Source organism: Rattus norvegicus, chromosome 1, assembly GCF_021556685.1.
Source record: "Rattus norvegicus strain SHRSP/BbbUtx chromosome 1, alternate assembly SHRSP_T2T, whole genome shotgun sequence".
Taxonomy (NCBI): domain Eukaryota; kingdom Metazoa; phylum Chordata; class Mammalia; order Rodentia; family Muridae; genus Rattus; species Rattus norvegicus.
The window spans coordinates 50,564,555-50,587,476 of record NC_141534.1 but is presented as its reverse complement, the minus strand read 5'-3'; the positions used below and the strand labels follow the sequence as shown (position 1 = coordinate 50,587,476).

General features: G+C 44.7%; 1 protein-coding gene across 1 annotated transcript in view; it reads left to right on the top strand.

The window, feature by feature from the left end:
* The first annotated feature begins 575 nt into the window (after positions 1–575).
* Positions 576–22,922, top strand: part of Plg (plasminogen) — a 42,199-nt gene continuing 19,852 nt past the window's right edge. Inside the window, exons 1-10 of the mRNA NM_053491.2 lie at positions 576–661; positions 4,292–4,427; positions 6,570–6,676; positions 10,776–10,890; positions 12,450–12,589; positions 14,037–14,157; positions 16,280–16,398; positions 18,814–18,976; positions 19,772–19,914; positions 21,340–21,499. Of these exons, the coding sequence (NP_445943.1) occupies positions 613–661; positions 4,292–4,427; positions 6,570–6,676; positions 10,776–10,890; positions 12,450–12,589; positions 14,037–14,157; positions 16,280–16,398; positions 18,814–18,976; positions 19,772–19,914; positions 21,340–21,499 (1,253 nt within the window). The 5' untranslated portion in view covers positions 576–612. The remainder of the gene's footprint in view (positions 662–4,291; positions 4,428–6,569; positions 6,677–10,775; positions 10,891–12,449; positions 12,590–14,036; positions 14,158–16,279; positions 16,399–18,813; positions 18,977–19,771; positions 19,915–21,339; positions 21,500–22,922) is intronic.

Sequence of the window (22,922 nt, the reverse complement as noted above, 5' to 3'; positions counted from 1 at the left end):
ACATATGACAGCATTGTAAAAATGATACGACTTAATCAAACTGCTTAGTCAACACCAAGGCTGGAATGGAGCTGAGGGATCACCAAAGCCAAACCAAACCGAGACCAACTGCTACTCGCGACATAGAGAATGAAAAACAAGCTCGTACGCATTACGCAATACATACACTGAGCCATCACGTGGTACCCCGGGCCCCTCTTCTGAAAATGAGAACAGTGTACAACCGATTGCCAGGAAGGACAAACGAGGCTGAGTGTGGACCACTTGGCAGTATCTGGCATATGGGAGTCACTCAGCAAGTGGAAGAAGAGAGAAAGAAATGAGAGGAGACTGGGAACATGGTGGCCTAGGGGAAAGGGAGGAGGGAGGAGGAAGGAGGGCCCAGTGGGGAGGGCCACTGCCATCACTTCCAGCATCTACTGCAGGCTCTGCTCAAACATTTTGTAAGCTCCCTGTTCGAGGTAATGTTTGCTCCTTCTGTGTATGGTGGCAGGGGGCCCAGACAATGATTAACCTCATCAGACTACCTTGCTTGCGGATGCCTTTGCTCCCCTTTAAGTCAACACCTGGGACTGGGACACAGTTGTCCAGGTGCTGTTGGCCAGTCCCAACATGGACCATAAGGAAATAATCCTTCTGTTTCTCTTGTTTCTGAAACCAGGTAAGACCTGATGCACGGTTTTCCTTCAGCTTTTTAAAATTCTAGCCATCTATTAAAAATAGATCTGCTGTGTCTTCGTGGGCAGTTCATTTAAATGAGCTATCAGTTTACGGGACTTTCAGTTCAAAGTCTCAGACTGAGGAGTTTGACATAAACTCAGTTTCCCTGTGAATAGTGTTTGGGTACGGATGAACAGGTAGGACAAGCCACCAGTGGCTTTGCAAACCTAATTGATGGGGGATTTTGGCACTGCAGCAGGGTATGACTAAGGACTCTAGTTAGAGGGGGATGTGGCTCAATGGTAGAGCAGTTGGCCAGCATAATTGAAACCCTGGGTTCAGTTCCTGGTGGCGGTAGTTACTGGGGTTAGATGGCCTACCTCTTTGCCTCATTTTCAGTGTGACTCACTAGAAGCTTTTGTTGATCCATCTTGTTCCCATTGGGGTTTTCTGCTTGGTTGAAGGAAGGGTTTGCATGGGTCTGAGGCTTCCATGAGTCTCACGGGTCAATTTCAAAGTGACATATGTATGCAGTAATTAAACAAATACCTATTCAGAGGTCAAGGGTGCTAGACACATTGTGTGTGTGTCCTACTTCGGCCCATAGAAATTAGCACTGGGACACTACAAGCTTAGGGGTCACACCGAAATGTTAGAAGCAACTCCCCTGCAGCAGGACTAATGTGTGTCTCTGCCAATGCGGGGGGAGGGGGTCATAAGGTCTTTGTCAAAGCACTTACTGTCATTATCTGCAGAAATGGCTTGACTTTCATTTTCCTATTGCATAGAGATAGCCAGCGAGAGGGTAAGAAAGCTTCTTCCACAGCTGTGTACAAACTACTAATTTTTTTAAAAGACAAAGTCATATTATGTAGTCCTGGCTAGTCTAAAACTTGCTATGTAGACCAGGCTAGCCTTTAATTCTCAGAGGACTACGTCTGCTTCCCAAGTGTTAGGACAAAAAGTATCATCCCTCAAGCTCAGCAGAGATTTAATTTTACACACTCAAGTGCACACACCCACATATATACACACCACACACACACACACACACACACACACACACACACACACACACACACCACAGTGATGGAAAAAGTGTCTTTGCTTTGATGATTATACACATCTATATTTCGTCTCTAACAGAGAAATAGAAATAATTTTTCTACTAAAGGATTTGTTTCAAGTCTCCTTATCAATATACTATAGTAAACCTTATTTCTACAAGAGCCCTGGAGGTAAATAGAAGAGATAAAGACTTGGAGAAAATTTTCAAATACAAAAGAGAAGAGTCAATCATCCTTGGGGAAATTTTATTGGGAATGGCAGCCCCTCCTTGGGTGGCTGTGTACCATTAAACATGACCAAAGCTGGAGATCCAGACAGAGGGCTCTCCTCTCCATCGTCATCTGAAACCTTCCTCGGCCACTCCCAAGAACTCTCTGCAGCGCTAACCCAACTCTGTGTAGACACACGGTGCAGAGTGGCCGTGAGTCTTCCAAATCACATACAGCTCTACAGATTCCCAAAACTTGAGTCTTCTCAAAGTGAGAGTTTGAATTGAATAGAACACAAGCCTAAAATGTTCCATTTCTCCATAATCTCTTACACCCACATCAACTCTGATGACAGAAAAGGCATTGGCCGACTTTCCACTTCCTACCCAGCCTTCCAGTTTGGAGCACTAAGGAAGGCTGAAGTCACCAGAGAGGGTAGACTTTCAAAGAGGAGTCTGTATTTACCAACTGTCTTCTCAAGTTTCCCTGCTTCCGATCCTGGTCATTTGTTAACTTGCTGGATCTGGCTTTGCTTTCCCTCCAGAGGTCAAGGTTGCTATGTTGCCTAATTCCATGAAGACTTTGCTGTGTTCGTTAACCTCTTTGTCCCCTAACCTCTATGGAAATCGTGAGCATTTACACGCACACAAAAATGTAGTAGTGGGGACTCAGGCTCAGAGCAGAGTCATCTGAGCTTAAGCCAGCATTGTAGCTCCTTAGCCCAGGGGACACCCGGCAGCTGTGACCACTTCTATGGGGACAAGGGAGAAAGCAAGGGACTTTGTCTCAGAATGCATCTCACAAAAATCAGAGGCAGGCCATGCATGGTAGCACACCTGTGTAATTCTGTACTTGGGAGGCTGAAGCAGGAGGATGGCTTGAGTGCTAGGCCAAGTAGGGCTCCTTAGAAAGACTTTGCCACAACAACAACAACAACAACAACAACAACAACAACAGTGAAGCCAGTATCTGTATCAGGCTCTACTTTTTAATGACTTCCTCTGAAATGCCAGATACTTTCATCATCAAGAATAAAAGTCATATGTCATTGAAAAGCATACATCACTGGCAATTGATCAACAGCCTCCTCATGCCACTCTCTCTCCTGAAGATCAAATGAAAATCAAATTGCATTGCTGGGGCCTCACTGGCTTATCACGGGGCAAACAACACTGAGCGGTATAATTTACTCTTTAAAGTTTGGTAGAGTTCTGAGAGGTGGTTACATGGGCCTCAGTTACCAATCTTCCAGTCTAACTGTGCTTTCAATCTATTATAACCTACTGGAACTGATGATCTGAATAAGGATTTCTTCTTCTTCTTCTTCTTCTTCTTCTTCTTCTTCTTCTTCTTCTTCTTCTTCTTCTTCTTCTTCTTCTTCTTCTTCTTCTTCTTCTTCTTCTTCCTCTTCTTCTTCTTCTTCTTCTTCTTCTTCTTCTTCTTCTTCTTCTTCTTCTTCTTCTTCTTCTTCTTCTTCTTCTTTCTCTTCTTTCTCTTCTTCTTCTTCTTCTTTCTCTTCTTCTTCTTCTTCTTCTTCTTCTTCTTCTTCTTCTTCTTCTTCTTTCTTCTCTGCCTCCTCCTCCTCTTCCTCCTTAAAAGATTTATTTTATTTATTATGTATGAGTACAATGTAGCTGTCTTCAGACACACCAGAGGAAGGCATGGGATCCCATTACAGATGGTTGTGAGCCACCATGTGGTTGCTGGGATTTGAACTCAGGACCTCTAGGTCCCCCTTCCCTCCCCTCCCCCCTTCTCCTTCTTCTTCTACCACAATGCATTCAGCCACAAAAGTAACAGCTAGTGTTATTTGGTTGATTAAAAAAAACAAATAAATTAAAAAGCCATGAGATATATGCATAAATGTGCTTGTACATGTACACACATACACACACACACGCATGCACACACACATACACACATATACACATATACATACACACACATATACTCATTCATACACACATGCACACAGATACATATACACACATACACACACATATAGACATACACACACACGCACACATACATACACATACACACGCACACACATACACACACACATACACACATGCACACATACATACACACATACACACATACACACACATACACACACATACACACACATATACTCATTCATACACACATGCACACAGATACACATACACACACATACACACATACATACACACACATACACACATATACTCATTCATACACACATGCACACAGATACACATACACACACATATACACACATACACACACATGCACATACATGCATGCACACCACAGCCATGATAATGAACAATGTTGTCATCCGATTGACTCAGTTTTCACTTTTCTTTCAGGACAAGGGGACTCACTGGATGGCTATGTAAGCACACAGGGGGCTTCACTGCATAGCCTCACCAAGAAGCAGCTAGCGGCAGGAAGCATAGCAGACTGTTTGGCCAAATGTGAAGGGGAAACAGACTTCATCTGCAGGTATCATTGGCTTCACGGTCTCAAGCAGAACTCTGGTCGCCTGAGGCTCTAAAGAATAGATTCTTTATCTTTCAGTTTATTAACTGGGAAAGGGAGGGCCGGAGAGGTGGAGCTGTGATGAAAAGTCTTTGTCTCTATAACCCTAAGAGGTTCTATCTTTAGAGTCCACATAAAATGGAAAGAGAACCACAAAGTTGTCTTCTGACTTCCACATACCTGTGGTGGTATATATGTGCCTGTACTTTCACACACACACAGCAATACTAACTTTAAAAATAAAAGTTAAATTAAAATGGAAATTAAAAAAATTTGAGGTAAAGGTAGTTTATAGGGCTGGAGTTTGCTTATGATATCTGAGGACCATATAACAAGGCCTTATTAAGGTTTATTAGTGTTCCCTTAAAATAAAATCTCTGAAAAGGGGCCAGAAAGATGGCCCAGTTTGTAAAATGCTTACATTGCAAACACAAGGACCTGGGTTTGATTCTCAGCACAGCTGTGGGAGCAACATGAAGTGATTATTGTCTTAGCACAGTGGAGGCAGAAACAAGCAGATCCCTGCAGCTCATTGGCTACCAATCTAGCCAATGGGAGAGCTCAGGGTCCAGTGAGAGACCCTGCACTAAAAAACACAATGGAGAGAGACTGAGGAGGACACCTGAGGCTTACATCTGGCCTACACACACACACACACACACACACACACACACACACACACACACACAGAGCCCAGGGTGACACAGGAGCATTAGCATTTCCTATTGTGAGCTACAGTTGCAGGCACCAGCATTAACTATTTACTAAAGACCACATGAAGAAAACAGACATGAGGAGCAGAGACTCACACCTACACAGTCTGGCATCTGTCCTTCTGTATTTACGTCAATAGTCAAAGGAAGCAATAATCATGTAAAAGAATAAGACGGCTACTGCGAGGCACTGCCCAGCGCATGCACTGGGAGGAGTTGAGAAAGTGTCACCAGGGAGTGGAGGCAGGTGATCCCCGTGAGCTAGGGAGAGGGAGTTTTACAAGGCTTCAGGAACATGGAGAGGTGCTCCAGGATGGGAGAGAGGGCCAGAGCTGTGATAGGATCACAGGACTTCAGGCAGGAGATCTGGCCTGAAAGACGGCTGCCATTGGCACAGAATGCGGAGCCAAGCCTCCAATGTAGGGTCATGTAGGGGAAGAGAGGTTGGAAGTTTAGGCTGTTTTCTGTGGCTATACCAGAATTCCCAAAACTTAGCAATTTATAAAAGAAAGAAGTTTGTCATATAGGTGGTTCTGGAAGCTGAAGTCTAAGGCCAGGCAGCTCAGGCTTTAGCGAGTTGGAACAAAGCAGGAAAATAGAAGGAAGAACAGACAGGTGCCACACAGAGGGCAGGAACGGCCATGTTCTTTTTATAAAGCAGGCAGTAAACAGCCCAGCAGGGCAGGAATGAGTTCTCACTGCCCGGACCTGAGCCACCCTTTCAGGAACTTAGTCCTAAGCTCCATCAGCTCCCGAAGGCCACCACAGCACCTCTCAGCACAGTTACAGTGGAGAGCAGGTAGTAAGTACTCTGAACTTGGCTGTAAACACACCAAGGGAGAGGTGAGAGGGGCAGGGAGGAACACCAAGGCAAGGACCAGTCTGGGAAATGACAGACGTCTGGAAGTCTCGTACACAGAGCATCTCAGAGAGAGCTCAACACAGAGTCACTTCTCCCTGGCACAAAACGAATGCCTATCACTTGGAAAAGAAGCAGTCAGACACGGTGGCATCTCCTGTAATTCCAGTATTTTGGAGGCCGAGGCAGGAGGATTGAGAATTTGAGGCCGTCCTGGGCTATAAGAGAGTATCAGGCCCACTAGGTACTCTGTCTCTAAATGAAAGAGGGAGGGAGGGAAGGAGGGAAAGAAGAAGAAAAGAAGGGAGGACACACAGAGGAGAGATAAGGAAGAAGGAGCACAGAAACATCACAATGGCTGAAAGGGAGAGTGTGGAAGTTTAGGACATGAGTGTGACTGCCTTGATGATACGCTTGCTTATCTTTAGGACTGTATCACACACACACTGTGACAGAGTTGATTAGAGGCAGACATTCTGAGCTCCAGGATCCAGCAAGAGGCGCACTCATTAGCGTCTTCCCTCTCTCCTGCAGGTCATTCCAGTACCACAGCAAAGAGCAGCAGTGCGTGATCATGGCCGAGAACAGCAAGACTTCCTCCATCATCCGGATGAGAGATGTCATCTTATTCGAAAAGAGAGGTCCGTGACCCCCGTCCCCTCCCTCTTTCCTCTTTTATATCCCTGATTCATAAGACCAGAGATTACCACAGAGACCCTGAGTTCTGATTAGGTCGGGATTGGCTATTTGGCCAGTGTCAGCATGAGCCTGTTTCCTCACAGGAATGAGATTTACACAATTATTTCTATCTGTGGCCTGAGAAAGAGGAGGAGTTGGTCTTGCTTGGAAGGGGAGAAAAGGAGTCTAAATGCTCCCTACGATGCTGGCATCTACTTTATAGGGTGACCATGCCCCTGGGCTCCCACTTTGGAACTAACCCCAGGCATAATAGTCAATGATATTTTCAATCCTCAGTAACCTTTGGATAAGGACAAAACATCTTACCTCTGGTTAATTTCCCACTTCTTTCTTGTTCAAGGGCTATATTTTCCTCACTTTAAATTTTGAAGCTGCATAAATAAAAGTTGTGATTCCTTTTCCAGCTTCCTTCATAACAGGCCAGAAAACCCATCATTTAAGGCCTGAGGTGGCCTGGATGTCAAAGGAGTGTCTTTTAGAAGGCCCCAAGTATTATTAAGTGTGTATGACTGTTTATGGAAACCTAAAAGCCTCTTTTATACTCTGTGACTGGTTGGGCAGTGCAATAAGACTATTAATAGACCCAATTTGTCTCTCTAAACATTTTGTATCGGAGTGCTGAAGTACTAGTATGAGAAATATCTGACTCCTTGTACTCTTGATAATGTCTCACACAAAACCACAATGGTTAACCTCTTCCTTTAGGTTGGGATTATCCCCCCCCCAATACATCCCCCTTCTTAGACTCAAATGAGAGGTGTCCCTGCTGTCTCCTCCCTTGCCTCCCTGTGTCTTCAAGTCTTGAGATTCACGTGTCAAGTAAATTTAACTTTCAAGTGAAGCCTTTAGCTCTTACACAGCAGGAAGGGCAGGATAGCCAGGCCAGCCTACCATTGCCCAGGTTTTTATAGAGAAGGGAATGGGGTGGGATTCCTTTGACGAATTGCTAACATTTAAATATGACACCTGTAAATCGTTAACCAGGAGCAACATGAGAGCTGAGTTGCAAGGCTGAAGTCTGAAGTTTGAAGGCTGGTTTTGCTTGTTTTCAGTGGATCAAAAGGTTATATACACCAATGCTGGGTACAAACAAACAAGAGAGGAGAAAAGTCAAAAGTCGGTCAGTGTTTGGTCCCAATTTATCTACTGTGACTCTGGACTGGCCGCTAATTTATCAGCCAGGGATTTTGCTAGGACCTGCCAGTATCAGGTGACATTATGCTCCCTGTGTGGCACTATCTCCACTGCCACTCTTAGAACCTAGCCGCCATCTTGGTTGGCCTCTGCAGTTACTGGAACCCTGGGTGTAGCTGTACATGTGGCTGCTAAGAAATGGACCTTCCTAGCTTAAAACCATTCTGGTATAATTAGATAAAATCTGGCCAGTAATCTTAATACTTCTGAAGCTGAGGCAGAAGAATGGAATATTTGAGGCCAGCCTGAGATATAAGGCAATAACTTGTCTAGAAAAAAAATCCATTACATAGTTTTTTTTCTTTTTTTTAATTACATAGTTTTGTATATTTATAGGGTACAGTGTAATAATTCAAGCCATGTGTGTGCATGTATGTGTATGTGTTCTAATCAGAGTGGTTATAAGCACATCTCCTCAAACATACATAATTTCTGTGTGCTGGGAAACTTAAAATGTACTCTTCTAGCTCTTTAAAAAACACAGTACACAGTTGTAAGGTATAGCCACCCTGCTATGACAGAGCACTGTTTTTTTAGAAGTTTTCCTTGACCTTGGCTCCCCCTTTCTCAGTGTGCTACAAGTTTCTACCTTTGCTGTGTGTTATGGATACCACTCCTGGCATAATGTGTCCCAAGGAAGCTGTAGTGGGCCTTTTGTTTATGGTGTTGTGAAGCTGTTGGTTTGCTGGTGCTTGTTAGGAGTACTTCCTAGGGGTTGAAGAACTAAAAACTAGGCCTTAGTGGGGAATCTTGACAGCACAAATACATGGGAAACACTATCGTGTGCTTTTATTGAAAACCCAAGCTGGCTGGTGATGTAGAGCAGAGACCTTTTTTTTGAGCTGGGGACCGAACCCAGGGCCTTGCGCTTCCTAGGCAAGCGCTCTACCACTGAGCTCAATCCCCAACCCAAGCAGAGACCTTTTGCTTGGGATTTGGGACCACACTGGGGCCTCTCTGCACTGGGCTCCAATGTGTCATTTCCAACATCAGTCTCTTCATCTTGACAGTCTTGGTAGCCCAGTGATTCTGCAATGTCTTTCAATCTTTATGACTCACCTTCCCCCAACCCCCAAACTCATGTAGTCAGTTATATGAGTATGTTGTCTGCATTGGATCTGAGAGCAATTTAAAAATAATTCATCTCTTAAAGGTATTCAGCTTGGGGATTAGGGGATGGCTCAGTCTATAAAGTGCCTGAAGCTGAAGCCTAGGGATCTGAGTTCAGATCTCCAGAACCTGCATAAAATGTCGACAGTGCTGTGTGTCTGTGACCCTGGTGCCAGCTGGGAGCAAAGACTGGAAAATACCCAAAGCTCATTGGCCAACCAGTCTAGCCAAATCAATCAGCTTCAGGCTCACTCAGAGACCATGGGAGAGAGTGATCAAGACACCTGTTGTTAACCTCTGGCTTCCAGGTGCACTCACAGATACACATCCCCCGTAACAACAAGTAACATACAATATATATACACAACACACTATATGACACAAATACACATAAAAACATCTCCAACTGGCTGATCATGGTAGCACACACATTTAATCTCAGCACTCAGGAGGCAAAAGCAGGTGGATTTCTATGAGTTCAGGGTCTGTTTGGTCTATATAGACAGTCCTAAGCTACCCAATGCTGCACAGTGAAACCCTGTCATGGACCAATGAACCAAAAGATACTCAACTCAATCTAAGAACTAAGAACGATGAGCACTGCTGGTTCCACATTCATGTCTAACTTAATAATTAGATAATACAGATAGATGATGCCTGGGATCTTTTTCTATTACTCAGTGAGGACAGAAGCGAGTGTACACTGGGGGGCCTCCCACTTAGGGGTGACCTGTCGCTTGTAAACCACAGTGGGCATTCAAGTGTGTTTCTAAGACAGAATGGAGTGCCTTGGACAGCTAGAGATTTGGTAAGTAGAGGGAATATTTATTGTAGACACTGTGGTCACCCTCATTTCAATATACCTTGTATATTGAGAGCTGTATAAGAAATGAAACACCTGGACTGGATGGACTCTTGTGGGCCTCTGCATAGACTTCTCTCCTCTCTGTCTGAACATCTCCCTTCTCTGTCTGTCTCTGTCTCACCACATGCCTCTGACACGTGATGTTGTACTGTCATCCCCTTACAAACTGTTTCTTTCAATTCCTTTTGTCACTGTCCTGACTCCATTAAGATTTATGCTCCGGGAAAGTGGGCCTGTGCCTATTTTGTGCTCTCCTGTGGTCCAGCCGTGGCATGGATTAGGCACAGAGGACCTGAGGAAAGAACTTCTGAATAAACACATCTGTTCTAGTTTCATTCAGTGCTGTATTAAAAATGCTCTGACTGGAATCGACTTAGGGCAGCCAAAGGATTGGCTTACATTGAATTCTAGGTCGAGTCCATCTCTGAGAGGAGGTCAAGGAAGGAACTAGAGCAGCTAGCCAATCACATTCTCAGTCAAGAGCGGAGATAAAACATGCACAACCTTACTTGCCTGCTACCTATGCTCAGCCAGCTCACTTCACCCTCAGAGAGTTCGGGACAAGCCCATGAAATGGTGCTGTCTTTCCACTTCATTTAACTCAATTAAGAAAGCCTCCCACAGGCCAAGCTGATCTAGACAATTCCTTTATCAGCATCCTTCCCAGAAGATTCTAGGTGCGTCACGGCAACAGTCAAAACTATCACAGGGTCAATGTCAAACAGCATTTGCAGCTGTCCTTCCTAGGGCCTGCCTTTCAGAGAGCAAGAAGACAGGCTTGGGTAGATGTCTTCCCTGTGTTGGAACTGTGCCGGGCACACCTTCTGAAAGTTGTTTGCTGGACTTTGAACCCCTGTGTGGATCTCTTTCAGTGTATCTGTCAGAGTGTAAGACTGGCATCGGCAAGGGCTACAGAGGAACCATGTCCAAGACAAAGACTGGTGTTACCTGTCAAAAGTGGAGTGACACGTCCCCCCACGTACCCAAGTAAGCGGTGCTATTTCATGTTGGTGTTCATGAGTGTATTCAGAACAGTTCCGCTGTTTCCAAATTCCACTGCCTGGTAGTGTGAGCAGAGACCCTTTTGGTGTGGATTCTGGGCAGCTGAATATTCACAATGCAGAAGGGAAAAAATGGTTGGTTTCTATTAATCTCATTATATAATATCTGAGAAGTCTTAAAACATAGTAGGAGGCATGTCAAAAGAACCACTGAATTTTAGGTTGTCCTAGTTTTCATTCTGTTCCTGTGATAAAAATATTGTGGCAAAAAAGTAACTCAGGGAGAAAGGGAATTTACTTTAGATGACAATTAATGACAAATTACAGTCCGTTATTATGGAAAAGTTACAGCAGCAATAGCTTGACCCTGCGAGTGACAGGGAACAAGTGCATGCATGCTTACTGGTGCTCAGCTCCTCTGTACTTACACACTCCAGGATCTCCTACATAGGGAATGGTGATGCCCACTGTGGGCCGGATCTTCCCACATATATTAATGTAATGAGATAATACCCTCACAGGGCTGCACACAGGCATCAAGAGATTTTTTCACTGAGATTCTTTTCTTAGGTGAGTCTAGTTCACGGCATGTTGACAGTCACACAACTGTAACAGAGACCAAGTATCAGAAAATGATGCTCGTTTAGAGATGGGTGTGTCTCGGTTGAATGCCAGGTTGGAGCCTGCACAGCGTGCCCTCCACCTCACCACTGTGACCCGATGAGGATATAAACCATGAAAAACAAATAGGAACTTTGCAGCTTGTGTGTTATTGTAGGGTCATTCTGTGTGTGTCCCCCACCATAGCATTAAGTTGGGTTCTCTATGATGACTCCAGGGGCCACACTCTTTCATGAACTAGCTAAGCTTCTAATCTGGTAGACGGCCCCCCAAACCGGGACATGGAGGAGCCAGAAATTAAGCTTGCCTTTTCAAACTGCAAGTTCTTGCATGTTTTATCTAGCTATCTTTGCAGTAGCTCATTTCCAGAGCAGAAGATGAGCTCCGCTTTCCCCAACCTTGATCACGTAGGCTGCGTTTCAAAGAAAACTCGGCCAGTCTCTGCGATTACACAATAGACTTCAGAGCCTTCACCCGCTGCTGGCTGTTAGCCTCCATCTGCTTTTCTCCTGTTTCACTACACAAGGCTCTCCCATCAGTAACAGGTTTTCTTTTCATTAAGAGCAAGTGACAGAATGTAGAAGGTTTCAGCAGAAGGCTAGGGGCGGAGGTCACACAGACAGAAGAGCGATCGGTGCTGTGGATGTGTGGGGAGGACCACTGGCCTCCGAGGTGCTGGCGTTCTCCTGCCTGCTCAGTATACATTCTTTGGTTAGACCCAAGACTTAGCTGCCCCAAGAGTAATGACGGCAGAGTGAGCTGTGTGACACGAGCCTTCCCATCCATAGATAAAGGAGTGACAACCAGCAGCTGAAACACGTTCAATGACAGAACCAAGCCCTCAGTATGAGGCACAGCATCTCCTACTTCGCTAGTGCGCCGTTCTGCACGACGTGCTCACCACATTTCTTTTCCGTCTTGCAGATACTCCCCCAGCACACACCCCAGCGAGGGACTAGAGGAGAACTACTGTAGGAACCCAGACAATGATGAACAAGGGCCCTGGTGCTACACAACAGACCCGGACCAGAGATATGAGTACTGCAACATCCCCGAATGCGAAGGTAGGGGTGGCTCTAGAAAGCCCCTCCTGTCTGCTTGTCACCGGCATATGCGCTACAGCCATTTCCCAGGGACATCAATTCATATTGTCCACTACAGCACCGAGTAATGGGCTTGCCCCTCGTGAAGGAGTCCCAGTTCTGACATGAACTATCTTTAGCAAAATGTTATTTCAACACGAGCACATGTATATCCAGATCCAAGACTTGGATGCAGATTTCTTTGGCTAAAACCCCACACAGTGTAGAACTCCAAAGATGGTTGCCATTAAATAGCTAAATTAAAATCAGGGAACCAGTGGAGTTCAAGCACACAGGAGGAATGATTTCACGTGGGCGGTTCCGTTGAGTGTGAGGTTAAGCAGCACACCAGTTGGTGTGTCGGCATTGCCTTCTTCTGATGGGCCCATCAGCTTCCCAAAGAACCCTGAAGGTCAGTGCTAAAACAGCACTGAATCATCAGCCTGGGAAAACATCTCCATTTCGAATTTCTAGTTACATTGGTTAGAGCAAGAGCCAAGTGGTGTTTATGAGGTAACGTGGGCAGGTTTCAGGGGTCGATTCCTTTTCTCCTCACTTTCCCTGTGTGGACAGAGGAGCTCCTGTTTGGATATGGACAGTCACAGGTTATTTGGTTTTTACGTCCCATGAATACATGCTACTTATATCCACCTCACGGCTGTTTTTTTCTTTTTAAACGATATCATAAAAATTCCAGTTGTGTGTTATTTCTCTTCAGCATGGGACTTTGATGATTCCAAGTCAAAGTCTTAGTTTTTAAATAAATTAGAGAGCAAAAAAAAAAAAAAAAGAAAAAAGAAAAAAGAAAAAAGAAGAAAAACAAATATAGCACCTCCCTGCCCCCATACATGCCCCCAGTCAGTCATGTTTCTCAACAATAGGCAAACAGAAGTTTGGCTGCTTGAGGTTGAGTGGGATCCTCCAATGACTGCAATGTCACCGGGGACAAAAACAAAACCAAAAACCAAAAACCAACCAACCAAACAAAAAACCAGCAGAAAGATCCCGGTGGTTCTCATATATCTGTCAGTCATCAAGTGATCAGAATAAGTTCATCGAATTTTAAAAGATCATTCTAGAAATGATGCTGTCCACTATGCAAAAATTAAAACAGAGGACATACAGGCTTCTGAGAACATGAGCCTTCCCCATGGGTGCCTCCCAGTTCGAGGCTGTGTATTACGGAGTTTCTGACCATCATAGATAGTTAAGGTGGCACAGACTCAAAAAGTTCAAATAAATTTCTTAGAAAAAGGGCCCTAACTGCCTCAGAACATTTCAAGTCTTTACTGCCAAGTGGTTACCGGGAGTCAGGTTTGATGGGTGACAGGAAACACTGGAGACCTCTCTAGAGGGACTCCAGTCTCTGTTTCACTGTGCTTCATGTCAGTTTCTCTCTCTCTCCCCCTTCTCTTCTCACGCTGCACAGAGGAATGCATGTACTGCAGTGGAGAAAAGTACGAGGGCAAAATCTCCAAGACCATGTCTGGACTCGACTGCCAGTCCTGGGATTCTCAGAGCCCACATGCTCACGGATACATCCCTGCCAAGTAAGGTCCTGCAGCCAAGCCTGAGGCTTTTTAGATATGCACACCTCTTGAAGGCATGAAACATCTGAGGAATTGAAGGCTGGGTGGTTTTGATTTTCAAGGAGGGCATCTTTCCCACTAGGCTGCTTATAAAGTATATATTCTTGTTACTTATCCCATGATCCAGAGGTATCATGGGTACTTGCTAGAAAGGCAGCATCCAAGCCTTTCTCAAATAGAATTCGAGTTATAACAAAATTCACAGCCAATTTGTATTTCTGATAAAACTGAGAAACACACTTGGCTTGACTCCCTTCCTTCCTTCCTTCCTTCCTTCCTTCCTTCCTTCCTTCCTTCCTTTCTTTCTTTCTTTCTTTCTTTCTTTCTTTCTTTCTTTCTTTCTTTCTTTCTTTCTTTCTTTTTTGGTTCTTTTTTTCGGAGCTGGGGACCAAACCCAGGGCCTTGAGCTTCCTAGGCAAGTGCTCTACCACTGAGCTAAATCCCCAACCCCCATTCCTTTCTTTTTATACCAGTATAGTCTAGACATTCTAACTGTGATCTATAGGTATCAAGCGTCTTACAGATTCCCGATATTTGATATATATTTATACTGTGCCATTCACAGCTCTTACCATGTTCTCAAAGGTGACTGTGAGTTTAAGAACAGGACCAGGGGCTCCCTGTTGCAGAAGGCAGTGATGGTTTTCAGAGCAAGCACTTGTGAGGGTTCAAGGTCGTATTTTTTCACAGGAAAACATCTCCCCACAGATGTCATGCTCTTACTTTTTCTGTGATGACCCTGGTGTCATAACAAGGCTACTAAGACTCTCAGTAGTGTGGCTAAGCCACAGCTGTCCCTGTGAATGGTGACATCGCTGAGTTTTGCATCTTTCCATTCCAAAGAACTTAAAACATGGCTCCTGCCATTGCCTTTCAAAGGCAAGCACAATAGTGTCCTTAAAGTATGACTAGGTCAAGCCAACTGTAGAAATCAGAAGAGGGGCAATTAGACCATTGCTAGCTTTTCTCTTTGTTCTAAACGCCCAGTCTCAGAAAGGAACTGGGCACAGAGACAATCTCCCAGTTAAACCCCTGGGTCCTTGCCAAGTAGGACTCCCTGGCCAGGTCCTTGAAGGAACATAGTTCCCAATCTTGGATTCTCTAAGCTTCCTGGTAATGGGCCGGGAGCCTGGTAGACCAGTAGGACCAGGCATCAATTTCCTGCCTCTACCACATGACTGTCTGAAGACAGTGAGCACTTTGTTCTTTGAAGATTGCTATTATTTGCAGCTGGATAACTGAAGTTTGCTTGCTTCAATATTCTGGATGGTTAGTTTCTCATCTTCTTCTATATGTCTTGCACATGGAAACCTCTAGAAATGTAGTCCTTGGAAGACCAAGCCTATCTTTCTTCCTGGGTTACCAGCAGAAGACTAACTCTAATGGCAGGTGCTAAGCGGTTGCTCATTCTCAAAGATTCTCATGAATCTGCATGAATGTTTATTGCTATTAAAAAAATCCATCTTCAACAGCATAAGCTGTCACTTGCGTTTTTGATCTCAGCCATTCCGATAGCCATAAGGTGGAATCTCAGTCGTTTTGATTTGCATTTCCCTGATAGCTAAGGATGTTGAACATTTCTTTAAGTATTTCTTGACCATTTAAGAGTCCTCTGTTGAGAACTCTGTTTAGATCTGCACCTCACTTTTCTAATTGGATTGTTTAGTTTGTTGATGTCTAGTTTCTCAAGCTCGTTAGTGTAGATCTATCTCTGTCAGATGTAGAGTTGGTGAAAATCTTTCCCCATCCACTGGGCTGCCATTTTGTCCTATTGACAGTGTCTTTTGCTTTGCAGAAGCTTTTTAGTGTCCCTGGGAAGCCTACTCTTTTCCGAGGGAAGGCAAAGGGTGGGAAGTAAATCTGGGGGAGAAGGGAGGTGAGAGGGAAAGACTGGAGGAGGGGAAGAAGGAGAAACCAGTTGAGATGTAATAAACAAGAGAACAATAAAAAAAATTAGAAAAGTAAAAAGAAGTACATGATGAATTATATGATTTTTTTAATTCTTAAATTATTGGTATGTTATCACAGCAAATGATAAAATGAAAGAGAACAAGGGTAAAAAAAATCCTTCTTGTCTGCCCAGATTTCCAAGCAAGAACTTGAAGATGAATTACTGTCGCAACCCTGACGGGGAGCCGCGGCCCTGGTGCTTCACCACAGACCCCAACAAACGCTGGGAATACTGTGACATCCCCCGCTGCAGTAAGTTTATCTTCATACCCGATACTCTGGGAGCTACCCCACCCCCACCTGCCTTCCTTTGGAATGTTGTTGGTAGCTGAGTAGAGGTCCTAAAGAGTCATTCTACAGGCCTGTAGGATGTTCTTGACCCCTTTCATCCAACTTATTAGCTATTTAGGTAACTGGTAAGGCTATCTATTTATTTATTGCTCCCTGCCCAGAGATTTCTACCTTTTGTGAATATTATCACTTCAAAGGAAAGCCATAGCTCCAGGAGCCCTAACAGACTGGACCCCCGCACCCATGTCCTGTCTGTCCATTAAAGATGCAGGAATGGTGAAAGGCAGAGAGATGGTGTAATTGGCAGATAGACAGGCAAGCAGAGAATGATGTAATCACTGTGGCCTCACGAAGGGGCTCAGTGATGCCAAGTTCATCTTTCAGGTGTGGACAGGAGCTCTGGACTTTCTAGAAAGGGGGAAACAAAAGAAGGGCTTGGGATTCATATAGCTGATGGAGTAGGAGGCCTTGGTTATCAGTAGGCTGTTGTATTATGTCAGCTCTGCTTCTGCTGGGGAAGCTATTGTGGTTGTCATTATTGTCATCGTCGTCATCATCATCTTCATCTTCATCATCATCATCTTCATCATCATCATCTTCATCATCATGATGCCACTACCACTTAAGGGGAGCAGTCTGGTTCCCAGAAGCTGACTGTTCACCCGTAATGTAGCCTCTCCATCATGGGTAACTGCCTTAACTTGGGGATGGTCTGTCTTGAAGGCCCAGTGTTTGAGTGAACCCTTTTGTCAAAATCCAGAGGCCAAAGAGATGGTTCAGTAGGCTAAGTGCTTGCCCCACAAGCCTAATGCTCTGAGTTCAACCTTCTGAACCAACATCAAAAAAGAAAGAAAGAAACAAACAAAACTCAACTGAGCATGGTGGTGTCAGTGGGGAGGTGGAAGCGGGCCAAGATAGGTGGAAGCAATTGGATCTCTACCCAGGTCTTGCTGCCCAGCTAGCCTACTTGGTCACTTCCAAGTAAAAGACCCTGTCTCAAAAAGAAAAAATAAAAATGTCTAGGTAGTGACAGTTGGGGTAGTCCCCTGGCACATGAACATGTGCACACATGCACATACACAAAGCTGTTTATCCATCCCTCCAGTCATTTCTCAAATCCAAGGTGACTGCAGAAACACATGAGCTAGGAAGGGTCAGAGTCAAACTAGAAACAAAAGGACCGGGGTTGGGGATTTAGCTCAGTGGTAGAGCGCTTGCCTAGCAAGCACAAGGCCCTGGGTTCGGTCCCCAGCTCCTAAAAAAAGAAAAGAAAAAACAAAAAAACAAAAACAGAAACAAAAGGACCACATAGAGTTAGTTGGGTCACATCCTTCTTCATAAGCCTGCTCAAATGCAGATTTCTGGACTGTAGCTCTGCTATTTCAATCTTCTCTGAGCTGAAGGAGCCTGACAGCATGGCTGTCTCATGAACTTCATTAACAGAGTTTTTTCCCTAATTGTTGAGCTGTTAACAGATGTCAGCAGGCACCCAGCTGTTTCAGCTGTCTGACTTGGGGATGCTCAAGAGAAGTAGAGCTCATAGAAGTGACACATGGGAAAAACTTCACACTGCTTCTTCTTGGCAATTGGAATGGAAAAGTCTCAAAGGGTAGACAGGCCATGAGCAAGTAAATGCTAGAAAAAGACATACAGGGACAGTCTCCCTTCTTTGCTCTGCCATCATTGAAAAGCAGAGATTCCTCAGACTGTCTTCCTCATTACAACACCAGTTTCTCCTCATGGGTCATGCCCCCAACCCCTCAACAAAGTCTGAATTTCTAGATGCATACTTTTTCTTAAAGATATTTGGTTTTAGTGGTTTTTTTTCTGTATTTTTATTTTATTGGTTATTGAGTCATTGGTTAACTGTAGATTAATCTATTCCCCTTAGGGTTTAACTGTTTGCCTTCTGTATTTTGAAGCTCTGTTGGTAGGTGCATATGTATCCAAGATATTCATCTTTTCCCATGGTCTCTTTCTCAGCCTTGTGCCTCTATGGGAGATGGGTGGTGGTCAGTTGTGTTTACCTAGTGAATTACGTATTTTTCTCAAAAGGGCCTGGGTCAAAGGTGTATGTAAAGATTTGAGGTGGGGGAGAACTTAGGCTGATTTTTGACATGCTTGATGAAGTAACACAAAACACTAGAGACAGAAGCATCTGGCCCCAGGGTCCATCTTTAGAGACATTCCTGATTGAAATGGCTGTGTAGATATATAGACTACCAAACTGAAAGTACTAGGCTGTCCCCAGGTATAAAATCCCAAGAGGAGTAGGAGAGGGCATAACAGAGAGACCCTGCCTTCACCCTTCCAAAACATCTGTCGATGCATTCATAATGGAAAACCATTCACAATCAATTCTTTCCTCTATTCAAGCAACACCCCCACCCCCACCGGGCCCAACCTACCAATGTCTGAAGGGGAGAGGTGAAAATTACCGAGGGACCGTGTCTGTCACTGCGTCTGGGAAAACCTGTCAGCGCTGGAGTGAGCAAACACCTCATAGGCACAACAGGACGCCAGAAAACTTCCCCTGCAAGTATGTCCTTCCCGTCTCCTTCCTTACCCCTGTTGCCGTGGGCTGTGGAGCCCATTGACTTCATCTTGGTTGTGATATAAAAAAAATCAAGAATGAAGACTGGTTAGATCACATGCAAGGAAAGAGACATTCGACAGTGTTTTACCTGTTACAATCTTTCTCAAAGTATGCCCCACCAATACCATCAGTGATACTAGAGACGGAAACTCTAGGGCTCTACTCTAGACTTAGTAAGTTTGAGACTTGGAGGACAGAGTGGGGAAAAATCCTCTTTGCTCCAGCATACAACACAGTGCCTGACCCAGAACTAAAGATTTATTTTATTCCATCACAGGGAGTCAAGGAATATGTGTGTGTGTGTGTGTGTGTGTGTGTGTGTGTGTGTGTGTGTGTGTGTGTGTGTGTGTGTGTATGATTTGTTTATTTAATTTATGCATATAAGTGCTGCATGTACCCCTCATGCCAAAAGAGGACATCAGATCCCATTACAGATGGTTGTGAGCCACCATGTGGTTGCTGGGAGTTGAACTCGGGACCTTTGGAAGAGCAGCCAGTGCTCTTAACTGCTGAGCCATCTCTCCAGCTCAAGGAATACATTTTAGCCATTGCTTCCTCTATGCTGGATTACTTGCCATGCCATGTGATATCTAAGCCCAATTTAAGCTTCCTCCTGGTACCTGTCAATCATTCAGCAAGCACGATTCTAGCATATTAGACATGAACAGTGCTCCCTCTAACATGTGCACCTTGCTTACTGAAAGTCTTTGAAGAGTAAAACTCATACGTCCTTTCTAGAAATCTGGAAGAGAACTACTGCCGGAACCCAGATGGAGAAACTGCTCCCTGGTGCTATACCACTGACAGCCAGCTGAGGTGGGAGTACTGTGAGATTCCGTCCTGCGGGTCCTCGGTATCACCAGACCAGTCAGATTCCTCAGGTGAGAGTGGGTCTCGAGAGCCCACTGAGCAGAGGCTCCAATCAAGTTCGTTCTCTAGCGGTTTCTTCACAGTGTGTCAGGGTGTGGCACCTTTGCTTCGCCCAATCTGGCTGTGGGTCAGAGTGAGGCTTGTATGATTTCCTTTATAGTATTTTTCGCCTGTTGTTTGCCCTGTGCCTCAGGATACAGTCTCTGTGAGCAAGTCCGAAGCTTTTGAAGTCTTGACTTCTGTTGTACTTAGGAAGTTTCTTATAAAAGTCAACTGGAACAAATACTATTAGGGTTCTGTATTCCTACTGTAGTTGCTCACGTGTCCAGCTTCAATTGCAGATTAGTCTATGTTCCCTTTGCTTCTGTTTGCCTTCTGTATTGTGAAGCTCTATTGGTAGGTGCGTACGCATTGAAGACATCCTTATCTTCTTGAGGGGATGTCTCCTGGTTATGCCACTGTTTCTGAAAACATTCCTTCTGTCCCTGAAACTCTGAGGTTTCTCTTTACTGATGTGAACAGAGACTTTGCAGCTCTGCCTACATACATTAATGCTCGTGTGATGTATCTTATTAGTTTTCTAACTGAGATATTTGCATTAATAGAATTGTGCGTGGTTGGCTTGAAGTCCACTATTGAGGTAGTGTTCTGTCCACAGTCTCATTGCCGCCATCCAGCGTTTCCTTACCCAAGTACTTTGGAGCTCACTGACTGCTCACTTAACTGTGTCGTCTGCTGATCAATCCCTTGCAGGAATTCTTCATCTCTGATGCTGTGTGTTTTGCTCCCCGAGTTTCTATTTTGTTCTTGTTTTAGACGTTCCTGCCTCTGCCGAAGTCCTCCCTTCATCCATACATATTAGTGTCTTCACCAGAGGATCCATTCACAACTAACAAGACTATTCTACCATCCCAACCTGCTAGTGTCCCACTGAGGTCATCTTCGAGAACCAATGGTCTTTTCTTGTGTCCTAGAGGCAGGTCCCCCTCTGCCCCATCCCCAGAAGCTCAAGGCTTTGGTATCCTATGACCAAAGAGAGTCTAAGGAAGTATGCAAGAGGGTCAGGTCTGGTCCCATCCTGCCTGGTCTCCTCACTGTGGAACATCCTGGCCTCTTGTTCTCATGAACATCAGGTAGTGATTCATAAAAATAACTTGATAACTGGAAACGCCATTGTGTACAACACTCTGGCCTCTTTTATTCATCTTTCATCTTCCGAGGTTTTTGTTGTACAACACTGTAAATGGTATACTTGTTGTGTGAGAGCATATACACACATACTTGCGTACACACACACACACACACACACACACACACACACACACACACACACACTGGGATTTCCCATAGAGTGTTTACTGCATGTGTCGTAAATAGTGATCAGGCCTGCCTGCTCCGGATCTTATTTGTCTCGATTTCTTCTGCTTTGATTTCAGTTCTTCCGGAGCAAACACCTGTGGTCCAGGAGTGCTACCAGGGCAATGGAAAGAGCTATCGGGGCACATCGTCCACTACCAACACAGGGAAGAAGTGCCAGTCCTGGGTATCTATGACTCCACATAGTCACTCGAAGACCCCAGCGAACTTCCCAGATGCGTATGTCTTTGATTTTAACCATGAGAGGATCAATAGCTAGCTTAGGTTTTCACATGCCCCATGCTTTAGGCTAATATGTCTGGACTAAGTTTCTCTGAGATTACTTACCACATGGGGCAGAATATGACAGGGACTTGGCTTTTGAGAAATGGGCCTAAAAGAAGAGAAGCCCTTAATTGGCTCCCTTTCCTGAGAAATTTTGTAGAAGCAAGGGGAAACCTGTGGAGGTGGTAAGGTCCCATTGGTGAAATCCTTGTGAGAACAAGTCACCATAAAGCTTAGAACTAGTACCATAACTCCTCCGTGTTAAAGATGAGGCTGGCTATCAGCATTGGGCTGGGTCCTTCCACTGCAAACCACTGGAGTGGAGTTTTGTGTTTGGTTCACAGGCTAATATTTCTAATGGAATCTGCATTTCCATTCCTTTTAGTAACCTCACCTGGGAAGCCTTATTAGACAGAAGCCCAGTGCTCTCAAGGGATATGGGTTGTCAGAGAGTAAGAGTGTTGGGAACCATTGCAGTAAGACAATGGAAGGAAGCAAGAGAGTTAATTAAGGAGGGAGAAGGGGAAGAAGGAGCGAAGGAAGGAAGGGAAAGGAGAGGAGGGAGGCTATGAGGGAGAGAGGAAAGTAAGAAAGAATAAAGGGGGTTGGGGATTTAGCTCAGTGGTAGAGCGCTTGCCTAGCAAGCACAAGGCCCTGGGTTCGGTCCCCAGCTCCGAAAAAAAGAAAAGAAAAAAAAAGAAGGAATAAAGGGAGGGACAGAAGGAAAAAGGGAAGAAGAGAAGGAGGAAATGAACAAAAGACAGAAGGGAGGGGCTCACGTTCTGAAATGAAGTACAGGCATCCTGGTTCACAGGCACATGACCAGTGGACATAGACAGCCATAATGACTGAGTGAACTGACATGTTCAAAGAGCAGGAGGTACACATGAGGTCAGCGGACCAGTCATTGTATATCTTCTAGACTAGCTACACGCAACTGAACCATAAAATTATAAACATCGCCAGCCATACTATAAAAACCACAAACTACTTGGTGAGGCCCACAGACAGCAATGAAGATCATTGAGTGTCCTGTGTCAGCAGGAAGGGGCACGGACAGAAAGGAAGTGAGAACGGTGCAGAAATAAGCCCCGTGTTCCCAGTGCAGACAGCAGAGCAGCTCAGAGCTCAAAGGCCATCTTTTTCCGGAACAGTAAAGGAATAGCAGATACTGTGTATAACACCTCCAACCCCGCAAACCCAAACCCCAAACCCAGCAAACTCAGAGTGGGCATTCCTGACTTATGTTTTATATCAAAATAGATATGCCATAACTAACTGTCATACCTCAGCGTAGAAGCTTTAACTAAAGCTGACATGTGAAACTTCTGAGGGGAGAAAAGAGGAAAGTGTTTTCATAACCCGGGGAAAGGGAAAT